This window comes from Monomorium pharaonis, chromosome 4 (assembly GCF_013373865.1).
Source record: "Monomorium pharaonis isolate MP-MQ-018 chromosome 4, ASM1337386v2, whole genome shotgun sequence".
Taxonomy (NCBI): Eukaryota; Metazoa; Arthropoda; class Insecta; order Hymenoptera; family Formicidae; genus Monomorium; species Monomorium pharaonis.
The window spans coordinates 5,023,775-5,036,701 of NC_050470.1; the positions used below are offsets into that span (position 1 = coordinate 5,023,775).

Consider the following 12,927-nt stretch of genomic DNA (forward strand, 5'->3'; position numbering starts at 1 on the left):
GAATCGTTTTCTTCCCGCGCGGTTGTACGGCGAGAATCATTAATGATCCCCGGTTGTTGTTTTCCCGCGCACCCAACCGACGTTTTCTTGCATAGAGATAGGACAGGGCGCCCAGTGAATTCAGCAACAACAGGGACCATTAATGATTTAGCATACGAAATATCATGTTGCAACTCGGTGTTGCAACTTCGTTTTCAATTCTCCAGAATAGTGGTTTTCATCTGTGGGATGTATCTCTCTCTGGAGATACACGAGTATTTTTATTAAAAATAGGCCAAAACAACTTGGACGTGATCTAGAAGCAATCCTGTAAAGGGAACGAAATTTCTAATTTTCTCGAATAAAAGTTTCACTTCCGCGAAAGAATTCGTTAAAAGTTACGTGGATTACGAATTGTTTGCTAACGCGAAATAAAAAGATACACGTTGTTATGGGGACTAGACGTAGACTGTTGTCGTCCGGCGTTATTTCTAACAAAATACAGTTTCCAGCGCGAAGATCGCGGCCTCTCGCCTTCTCGCGACTACGTTAATTAGCGAACTTTATGAATACGCCAGCGCATATTAATCCCGTCATTTCCATACGTCGCCGGCGGAGCCGATTCACGTCGGCGTCGTGTAACAGCATTATGAGCGTATTCCATTATTTATAATGTAATCGGGGCCGCGCTTTTGTAGTCTGGCGCGTTACGTAATTAGCACGGGAATTATCGGCGGTACGATGGCGACGACGGTGACCGACATTTCGGTGAAGCCAATTTTAGCCGCGGGCGAAATTGTTGCAAGCAGAATTCGCTATAAAAATACACTTCGGCGCAGCATTTAATTAGCCTTTAATGTTTCGCGCGCGACCAGATTGGGCACTATATTTACTCACGTTGATAATTTAATTATTTTCTTCCTTTTTATTTATTTTAGTCTTTTTTTTCTCCCAATAACGTAATAACATTAATGTATTATATTTAACAATAATTAAAAATAATATTTATTCTATTTTACGTAAAAAAAGATCGATCAATGAAATGGTTCGTTCTTCTTTTTCATACGACGTAATGTGAAACAAATCGTGACATCTGTTATGTTGAATAAAGATGATTAAGCACAATAAAACTCGAGAAAAATAATTTCATAATAGAATAATCTTTATTTTTAATTATCGTTGTATATATCATCTTTTTTGTGATACTTTACTGTGCGGTACTATCACTAATATTAAAATTAGTTAGAATTACCAATGTGGTTCATCTAACTCGTTCTTTGTTATACGAATCAGCTTGTGTTGCAAATTGCAACCAGGTTATATCAATCTACCGCAGATCACAATAAAAAATGGTACGGTAGAAAGCAGATTATACATGTTAATTTACATGCGAAGTGAATATATATTGACATTCTCGTATATATTATAGAATTTATGCTGTATAACGCAAGTAAACTTGTACGCATTTCAGAAAATAATACGGTGCTCTAAAAAGTATTAATTAATGATTGTTTATTATCGAATATCGACGAAGTTGTCAAACATCCACATACGCGATGTAAACATGCACGGTATATTGTGCACGATATTATCGACCAACAAGAACCAATGATACTGTCGATGTAATTGGATCGCTAGAGATCGCGCACACTGCCGTGGAATGAAAATATTATGAATGGGTTATGTGGGAAACGCGATCGCCATTAAATAGGCCGGCCAAGCAATGACTCGGATTACGCGGTCCCAAGTGACGTCATCGCGATAGCCGGCACCAACAATGGTTTCTTATTTCTTCGTCTCGCCAGCAGCAGCGGATTTATCAGTAAGTCAACTGAAGCGGCGGTTGTGTGTGAAAAGAACGATTATTCTGAGCAGCCACTCTGTTAAATCGATACAAGTTTTATGCACATTCTTTTTTAATATTACATTATTGCTATGATTTAAAAGGATGGGAACGTTTTGCTGTAGTAGATAATAGTCCGCAGAGATATCCATTCCCGCGTTTCGTCGCGAGGATGTAACTATCGCGAGCTCGCCGCTCCGGCGGCGTTGCGACATCGTTACAAAAAATCGTTATTCCGACCCGGAGACGGAAAAAAGTAGAGGATCACGGAAAAGCGCATCCGGCGCGGATGAATGTCGCTCGCGGACGCTGACGCCCGCGCGTCGATATCGGTTATCGGCGTTCGCGGGCGTCGCCTGATCGATGACCCGCACGATAGAAATGACATTTCACAGGACGTCGTTTCGTTTGCTTGCGTATCTAATTTTTTTTTGGCGATAGCTCATCGGACACTTTGACAAACTTGAATAAAGTACCGAATTAACGGTCAGCTTTATCAGAAAAGTTTGCACTAAAATGACCGGAATATTTTCTTTGACCAAATTGAATTTGCGATTTTTCTTGCATGGAAATTCGAACTATTATTTTGGCTGTTATAAAGAGAGAATTTCAAAAAAAGGACACAATAAAATTTTAAATATATAAAATATAAATTTATAGCGCAAATTGCTGTCACTCTCAATTAGTTATTTACTAGGTTTTATTTTAAAATCTTAACTTAAGCTTTATATTTAGAATTTAGAATATATTTCATGTTTGTTAAAATGCTAAATGTACATTTATATCAAAAGATTACGGAATTAATATCTTATAAATTACTTGAAAGATTATTTTTTTTAATATTTTGAAATTTATTGCCCTAATTCTTTTTTCATAATCTAAATTTTTTCATTTAGAAATGTTATTTCTAATCTTCGTAGTAGCTAATTTGGAGTTAAACGTGACACTTTAAAAGTAACACTTTAAAAGTATACGCTTACATATTGTATCCAGATCTCTCATCGTACGCGTAACCGTATTCGCTCGTGGGAAAAATTGTGCCGATGCAGACACCCGGTGTAATCGGGTCTCTTTTGATCGCGATTCCGTAATGGACGAGTATGAGAACGAAACGCTATTTCGCATGCAAAACGCGGCGGCGAAAAATAGTGCGCGTGAGAAATGACTGTTGGCGTGCGAGAGAGTGCGCGGGATTCGCAATGGTCATTGAATCGTCCTCTCGAATAGACGATCGATCCCGCGGGATGAAACGAACACTTCGCACGCGCGTTTAATGTATACGAGCGTGTATAAATAACGGAATACGTTGATCCTTCATCAGCCACGAGGTATTTTATCGCGTCTACCAACCGAAAAATTAATGTAAACTCGAAATCACATAAAAAAGAGAGAATTAACATTTCTCTCTTTTATTTTATAAATTTCTCTTGGTTTAACTTTTTTTTTGTTCAGCAAGTTATTCGATGCAGCAAGAAATCGATTTATCTCTTCTTGTATTTAAAAAGTTATCTAATCTAAACATACGTAAAATATTGTTTTTCGAAATTTTTAATTCAAATTACTTAGCGTAATTAAAAAAAAAAACGGAAACAGTCTCTTTCACAATTACTCGATTTTCACAAACTACGGTAGGTAAATATCGAATAATATTTCCATATACTTCTGCCAAACTATGGCGGTCGAATTTACAGCAGATGATATTAGCGGGAGATACGATCCTCCTTTCCCTTCCCCAGCATCGATCGGAAGTAACATTATGGAGACGCAAGTTCGCTCGGCTTTTCGTTCGGCCATGCATCTTTGGCTGCAACGGCTGCTGCACTTCGTGAGGCGCTCCCGGGACGCATAAATCAAAGTCCTCCGTGGAGACTCGCCTCGGTTACGCGCCCAATCCTCTTCTCCTCTCCTCCCCTTCCCTCCCTTCCCTCCCGTCCTACCTGTTTTCTCTCGTTTCAGGCCAGGTCCAGACGGCAGGATTTCTAATTCAAACTAATCCTTTTTCGCCGCTCTAATTACATTATCAATTCACGGAGGACGGGCAGGCGCGACGCGGCACGGTATTCGCGTGTATTTACAAGCTGCACGGGTGCATACAGCGGTGCATTTACATGCGCTGGCCTGTTGCACGTCCCGCTCGAGTCGGGCCCCCTGCTTCCGCCGACCTTTTTACTGCCCTGACTGATTTACGATAGTCGAATAAATTATAAGAAACGGATAGAAGAGAGCATTAGCTCCTGCACACGAGCGTCAGGTGCTACTCGCAGCAGCGGGTGTGCAGTTTCCGCCAGGAGAAAACAAGGTGGGAGAGATGAGAGAGAGAGAGAGAGAGAGGGAAGGAGGCAGACGGGGAGAACTTTTTGGTTATCGTCGCCCCGACGCAATTGCATCCCCCGTCAAATTGAATCGTAACTCGATGGCGGACGATACGTCTCGCGTGTCGCGCGTCAATTAACTCCGCCCACGATTACAAGCTCCAGGCGGCCGACAATTTCGACGGAATCGATATTACTCGACTGGCGGAATGTTGGGATACGGATGCCTTCTCGGACGCGACGCCGCTATGTGACGCCGACACGACGCAGCACGATACGACACCGCGTCATCCGGCATCGGTGGGTTGGGCATCCCCGCGGAATTTTCGATGTGTCGCGTCGTTTCCCTAGGAGAGTCCCGACAATTTAGTCCAAACAGTGTACGTTTCTCCATCATTATTGTTACGTATACTTACCCAACATCCTCGAAAAGCTGAATGCGTGAAATGAAAAGTATTTTGCATATTATACATGCATTTTATATAAATATGTATGTGACACACACACACGTAAGTAATTTCTAAAAAATTGAATCTTAGAAATGGTAAAAACAATTTGTTTCTTGTTCTCAATGTATATTAATATATTGAATAATTGAAAGTTATAAATTTTATGAGATTTTAAATTAATTATTTTGTAACAGCAAATTTGTAAATTAAAACTCTGTTAAAATTCAATGTACCTGAGATTATGCGAACAAGATTTTCTCCTCCTTACAAGGGATTAATTAGAGAGAATCCTGTACTTTTTATCACTTAATTTTTACTCTGTCAAAATGAACTTATTCAAAGTATTCATTAAAAAAAAATATATATATCAATTTCAGTCTCGCCGGAAAGTATAAGTAAATTGCGAGGAAAATGCACACGATATTTGATATACCTTGCGCTAATCAAATCTCGCCGAATCGACAATTCAATTTAGATGCGCACATTGATCGAGTCTCAGCATTCGCCGCGGTTGACCTTTCGAATCCGCTGAAACCGTTCTTCGGGTTAGCTTTGGATCGACGCGACGAGCCGATGGGAACGGAAAGGAGAGAAACAAGGAGAGCAGTAGCGAAGAGAACGGAATAACGATTTCTCCCTTCCTTCTCCCCCCCCCTCCCCCTTCCCCGTAACAATACTCTAGCAGTGTTTCAAACGGGGCGTCATCGACGACGGGTATGTACACATGCCGCGCGCGACTGCAAGACTGTAAAGGTTTTGAGGTCTGAGACCGCATCGGGCTGACGACATCCCGCTGTTAGGTCGGCCCTTTCAAGTCGGCCGCCGCGGCAGCGGGAGGTACGGGCCGCGGCGAACCTCCGATATATTATTACTTGGAGTCATTAATGGTAAACTGCAATTCTCCTCTTTTTTTTTTCCCCTCCACGAGCCGAGAGAATGCCCGCCACGACGCGACGTGGCGCGATGCGACCAGGCACGGCGACCGCATGTCGCAGCGCCTGGAATTTGTCGGAAGGACGTCAGCACCGGGTCACAACACGGTGCGAGAATATACAAATATATGGATATGATTACTCTTTAAAGTTAAAAAATTTAATTGAATCTCCGCCAACAATAAGCGAAAGAACATATTTCTCTTAGTATATAGAGTATATATTTCTTTATTATATGATAAAATGAATTAAATATATTTTTTATATTTTATTTTTCGTAATTAACTGTGTCTCATACGAAATATGTGAGCCTTAGTGAATTATTAAAAACGTCATACTACGTATTTATTCTTATGTGATGGTTAAGAAAAAATTTTAGCTTTATCATTTCCACGAGCCAGACCGCTGTTTAAAAAAGACATTCATGAGACGGAGCTAGTAGAGTACGAAGGAATAATGATATTGAAAATATAATGCATTTTTGATTAGGAAAGGGGGGGGGGCATTAATAATGTAAGGCGGTTCTCTAAAGCGAAGAAGCGCGCGCGGTGATATATAAGAAAAATTCATTTCTGCCGAAGCCAGCCGTTGTTCTCGTCGGGAAGTCGAGTAAGTAATTTCAATGGAAATTTCACGGCGTTATACTTAGCTCCTAAGAGGATAGATGACTGGAAACCGCGCAAGGAAGAGATCTCTGAGATCTCGAGACTGAAAACGCGTTGAAAGAAACCTTGGAAACGCAGTACTTCATAGAATTAGTTCTCCATTTGCGGAATTAGCGTTTCCTTCATAAACAAATATGCTAATGTAATTTGTGTGAATTGAAGACAAAATTTTTTATTTTTCTAAAACTTGGTTTTTAAATGACAATCCAAACAATTCTTTAACAGTAAACCGGAAATATTAAATATAAACATATGACATAATCATCAAAAAGTGCCTCTGGTTAGAAAAAAATTGAAAGATATTTTTAATAAAATTTTGTGTCTATAATAACATTCTTAATTTATTGAATCTAGATACTTATAAAGTAACTAAATTGTATTAGATACATAATTATTCAAATTTATGTCTACTTGTATGTCTATAAATATACAAATTGTAACTAATACGTCCGATCTTAATGCACAGTCCTTGCTTTAAAACCGCGTAATAATAATTAATTAAAATGTACAACGAGATACTCGTGACGTAAACGATGTACTTAAACGATACATTGGTCGAACAACACGCAAAGTTGAATCGTACGCGTCCTAACCGCGGCCACATGATGCACGCGCGTCGGTTGCATTCGCATTGGTAACGAGTGCATCACCGAAGTGCGGCTAAAAGGGCGCATAATAATTTCATTGTCCGGCGCTCGAGTTCGCAACAACTTTTTCGGGTTAAATACCGAGAGAGGGCTTCACCCGCTCGATTTCACGCAGCGGCGACGCGTTTTACAACCCGCGAACAATCCGCGTGCAGTAAGTTCGGCCACGGTAGCGACCGCATGACGCATAACGCGTCAGCCGCAGCTGTGGCGGGCGCAGCGGCGGGCAAACGTAGCGAAAAAGGCTTCGACAACGATGCGGGACCGTGCAATAATTCTCCCATTCAACAGCGGGGCGAATTGTGTTTGTTCTGGCCGGGTTCTAATTTTCATGATGAAACGGATTACGCCAAGTTGCATGTAACTCGTCACATTCGCTACGTTTTTCTGCGTGCTTGTTACTTTCACACATTCCGAGGGATATCTGTGAAGAATATATAGCAGTATTTTAATTTTAATATAATGACCATCAATATTTCATATTTTAATATTTCAAGTGGAAAAAATATGTATATTTTGTATAATACACACACATACACACACACACACACACACACACACACACTTGTATAAGCATATGTATATATAAATCGCGAGAACTAAAAAATAACACCTGATCAATTAATCCAAGTTCCTACTTCGAGGGAAATTCCAAACTCCTCGATCACGCCCAAAGAACTTCGACGACTACCAGCTCGAGAGCCGCACCCGGCACAGGCGGCTGCGATTGAGACCTCCGGAGGGCGAAGCGATAAAGCCTGAAAGGACTCTCAAGAGAGAGTTCCAACGCGGCCGCGAGCCCGAAGATTTACACGAACGCAACGAGAAAAGAAAGAGACGGAGAGAGAATCCTCTCGCTTTCCGGTGCTTCGAACTTGACGAAGCGCGTCCGTCGTGGGTGAGTCGCAGTGAAACACAGTTGAAACATCTACGTATATACATATATTGTATATGTACAACGTGGAACTCTCCCTCGGAACTCACCGCTCCCGAGGGAGGTGACGTCTTTCCGGCATCCGAGCGGTGACCGCATATACCTGGGGCCCAGAGCGCGTTTAAAGGGATCGAGGCAAATCTCCCTCCCGAAGAGATCTCACCTCTGTCTTGGGATGTCTCCGACCTAACTTTGAACGACTTCGCCATTGCGGACGCATCTCGAGAAAATTAAAAAATGCAAGATAAAATTTCATCACGTGTACAACTTAACTCCGAGATAAAATTGGATAAGCAATTATTTTACGAGTTACTTTACAGACGATAGAAGCACCACTCAGCAAACGTGTCTCATTGGGGAAACGGGTGGAGTCGCGCACTTAGGTGAATCGATGCGTTTACGGCAGTAGCGATTTTGATCGAAACACACGTCGCGCCCGGTGCTCACTTCTATCTCATCCCTGGTTAATCGAGCATGTCGATGACGCCGTATATCGATTACCTGCCGCTTACGGTGTTATCGAAACGCGCTTAATTAACGGAGAACAAACTGCAGCGAGAATAACGGCGCGAGGCGAGCGTTAATCGCGATGTGAGGAGCAAAAACAGGCAGCTGAGAAATTGCCTTCGTGTTATAAATCTTTTTCTTGCCTCCTCTTTTTTTTTCCTCAGCCCTCTGCCATTTTTATCAAGAATACGTTGGCCTCGCAACGATATTTTATACTATTTTCGAGAAGCTTTCTGTCTCCGTGGAAAAAAGTTTAAATCGATCACGTAATACGTGTTTTTAGCCTTTAGGTTTTTTCGTAGTTAACATATGCGCATACATATTGCAGGTGCAAGATTAAATTCACCTTGATTTTTGCCTCTCAGTAACTCTGCAATATTTTTATTAAATCTTTAATGTATCTTTTTCCATTCGGATAATTTAAGTCAAGACGAATTCGGTTACGAACAGCTAGTCAAAATAATATTTGCAACTTCCGCGTGGCGCTTCTGAACTAAGTGAACTCGAACGGAACGGAATTGAAGTGTTTGTTGATGGCCTTTTATCCCGTGAACTCGAATTCACGGGATTAGCGGAAAATTTAGGGACGACCTTGCTCGCCGACGCGAAGCGGCGGTACGTAGCCACCGTGGAACATGGCGTCGTTCGAAGTCGGTATCGGCTAACGTAGCGAACGAACGGGACGTTAAATCGAGGCACTCCTCTCGTGTGCCCTCCGTAATCTTGCCACATCCTTGACCTCCGCCGCCATCGTTTCCATGCACGCAGTAATTTACCGCGAAACACGCGCGTCGTTACTCAGCCGTCGCTTTGTTCTCGGATTTTCTGCAAGTAGACGTCTGTCCGAGATTATTTTTCTTTTTTTGCTTAAAAATCTTTTACGTAATGATCGATAATGACGGCTGGACATGTGCCAACTAATGACCTCAAGAAAGGAATACCTGTGTTACATACGCTTTGTGCTGTTATTAAATTTGTCCTCATATTGCATTAAACCTTTCATATCGTCAAATGAGAAACTTCCAACATATTATAATCGACGAGTGGTGTTATTTGAAATATTATGTAATAATCTAAGTTTGAAATACATCTACGTCAAATGTATGTAAAAAGATAACTAAATTAGCGCGTCGATACATTTCATAGTGCATTCGCGCGTAGCTAGAAAGAAGACACAATTGTAAAGGCTTATTTAGATGGTAGTATAATTATTGCCATAATATAATGTCCAGGGAAAGAAGAATGAGGGGAACGAAGGAAGAAGACAGCGACAAGGGAACAGCTTGCGCGAGTAAGAGACAAGAGGGGGGAAGAGTGGTGTAATAACTCTGTCCGTGAAAACCTCGTCGTGAGTTCATTAGTTCCGTACCGACGCGCCACAATGCTGGTTTAGTCCGCGGTTAGGACTTTCCTCGGAAATGCTGCGGCTCCGACAAATTCAGCGAATTTACCCGCGGATTCCGTGTCGAAGCATTTACATCACGCTAGAATATTATGTTATAAGCCCTATCTTCGTCTCGAATACGTTCATAAACAGAATTTACAGTCGCTTTAAAAGCGAAAGAACATATTTTTTATCTACAAGTGGAATTTATTTTACTGTTATGATACACTGGGAATTAATTCCCATGGTGTTACGAAGAACACAAGTTTAGTTTAGATTTTTAAATCTTATCTCAAAAGACGAAATTATAAAAAAGAAAACTGTATGCTTAAAAAAAGACTTAAGAAGCTTTGATTTTTAAGAAAGAAGAGGGCATAATATTTTTCCATTTAAATCAAACAAGAATCTCTAAAATTAAGTATTTCAAGAATCTGGTTTATTAATGCTTGTACTAAAAATACTGAAGATTTAAAACACTCAAATATTTTGACAGATATTTCAAATATAAATCCAAGATTTAGAATCCGTCAAAGAGAAAGAAATATATTTTAAGATAAAATTTTAATACATAAAATATATTTTATCTTAAGTTTCTTTTGTTAGAGAAATAAACCGAATGCAACAAATTTTATTCCAGATAGAAATCTCTCTTCGTGAAAACCAAAACCACAACATATACAAAAATGCAACCATGCGAATAAATTAAATATTGTAATAACGTAATCCCATCACTAAACGCACCCCTCTATCCCCTTGGATTTCCACATGTAGAGATTTTCCGGAAGCCGATGTGGCTGCAACAGATGTCGGAGGCTGTGTGCGGGCGGTTCGATCGCGCGCGTATAATCGCTGTATTCGATTCGCCATGAGTTGCATCTACATAATGGCGTGCGTGCAGTTGCATGCGAATTACTGTGTCACAACGGCAACTTTAATCAAAAGTGCATCGCTAAAAAATGCATCGCTCTTTCTGTTGCAGAGAGGTACGACACCGCATACGCTTGCGAGGGCAAGACGCTGGAGATCGAGTGCGGCGAGGGCAAGCTGATTCACCTGATACGGGCGAACTATGGCAGGTTCTCCATCACGATATGCAACGAGCACGGGAACACCGAGTGGAGCGTCAACTGCATGTCGCCCAAATCGTTCCGCGTGCTGAACAATGAGTAAGTACCGCACGCGCCGTGTCTGTACATATCTTTTTTTTGTGATTGTTCTTATTCGATTTGTCTTGTATACATTCCTTTGATCTCCGTTTCCCTGAGAAATGCCGCGAGTAGAGCTGAATAGTTTTGCGTATGACGACACTCGCGTACAATTGAAAAAGAACAAAATTTATCAAAAATAATGCACAATGCTGGAAATAAAAAGATCTTGAATAAAGAAATATGCCATACAATTCTTTATTTCTTAATGAGAGAGAGAGAGAATTGCACTCTCATTTACATATTTCAGTGATTGATACTCTCTGAGTATATTTTGACGATCACAAAAATTACATTTAAGTAAAATTCATGGCAAAGAAATTATTACAAATTATTACAAATAATTATTGGCAGATTAATTAATTTCTCACAGGCAAATACAGTTCTTAACAATTCTTAATAATGCTTAACAAAGTGAATGTTCAATGAAGCGGAAAATTGCTAACCTTTACATTTCTTACAATTGCAAAAATTGGAACAGATAATTATCAGAATTCTTGCTGAAGCAACGAGCCATATCATTTGACCTCAATTATTTTTTAATGAGATTTAAAAGTATATATATATATATATATATATATATATATATGTGTGTGTGTATAGAAATGGAACTATAACTAACATTGAAAAAATATATTTAAAAAAGGAAGACTAGCAAACATTTTTAATTATAGAGTGAAGGAATAATGTCTTTAAAAATATTTATAAAAATATTTTAATAGATATTTATAAATCTATAAAAATGGTCTTATCTTGCATAATATGTATTCAAGATCTTATTGAGCTTTTCTATCTCTGTCGAGAAATATCGTATTTTTTAATGAACTGTTCAACTCTGCTCGCGTGGCGCCGGCAGATCCCTCGTAAATATTTGAAAAGAAAAAATGAAAAACAATATATGATACTCAATTGAAAGAGACGTCGAAATCGATTCAATTGATAATAGGTCAGACTTGTCATTTTATCTTCCGATTCTCAGATTCGCTCAGAAAGTTTCACGTTTTGGTGTGACATCCATGTAATTCCACGCCATTAATAACAATGTGCAGTCGAGCATTTAATTCACTAATAAATATATGTATATTAAGTATATTTACTCAAGTATTACAGAAATTGATTAACAATTAATTAATAATTAAATTATTTATCAGCAAAATAAACGAGTTATTGTTTTAATACGATTTTAAATGTTTGTTATATCTATCTAATATTACATCATTTACAAGTCTGATTTATACATTGTTTACAAATATTTAATCATCGATCGATTTGTTCTTCGTTTTCAATGGGTTATTTTGAGCGAAGGGATCTAACGAGCGTCATTCCTTTTCGTTCCTGTCTTACTTTAAACTCAACAAAATGGAGCATACATTAAAAAAAGTAAAAGAAACCCCAAGTGAGGGAAACGAGGTCGGAGGCGAACCGCTTCACATGGTCGAGCGAACTGGCCAATTGCTGGACCATTGAAGAGCGCGTCTCGCGATGGATCGTCTAGGAAGAATCGCAGTATCAGCGATAGCTTCGCTACCACGGTCCTCGCAAGAATCCGTTTCGTGTCCCTCGCTGCCGCGATCGTGAAGAATATGCACATCCATTGGTTCTGGAGGTCGGTCACTTAGTATTTGCATAAAAAAAATATGAAAATAAATTCGCAATATTGTAATTGTGAAAGCGATGGAAAGTAAAAAAACGAAAAAAAAAAAACTCGCTGACAATTGCGGTGATCGATCTCCACATAAGTATCACTTTCACAGAGAGGCGTAACTAGGGATGGTGGACGATGGAAACTAGATATCGAAAATGGATAAAACTTTTAATATTGCATAACACACACGTGTGCTAGGATCAGAATATTTTTACTTATAATATATTTATACTAGTCACTTGTAGGGTGAGATGATGTGTCTAAATGGATTGCGGAAAACACATGTTCACCTAGTTACGCCACTATTCATATTTTCGGACTTTCCCGTCTCTGAATCTCTTTGATCGCAATATATCGTGACTGTTTCACGGAAGTTACGTTGATTTATTGTAAACCATAATCATGTGTTTATGAAAAGCAGAAAT

At 39.7% G+C, this 12,927-nt stretch overlaps 1 protein-coding gene across 8 annotated transcripts in view; it reads left to right on the plus strand.

The window, feature by feature from the left end:
- The window catches only part of LOC105836884 (latrophilin Cirl), a 425,666-nt gene that overhangs the window by 358,165 nt on the left and 54,574 nt on the right, over positions 1 to 12,927 (plus strand). For all 8 annotated transcript variants that reach the window (XM_036285518.1, XM_036285520.1, XM_036285519.1 and 5 more), the window contains one exon: positions 10,632 to 10,818. In XM_036285518.1, coding sequence (XP_036141411.1) covers positions 10,632 to 10,818 — 187 coding nt within the window. The remainder of the gene's footprint in view (positions 1 to 10,631; positions 10,819 to 12,927) is intronic.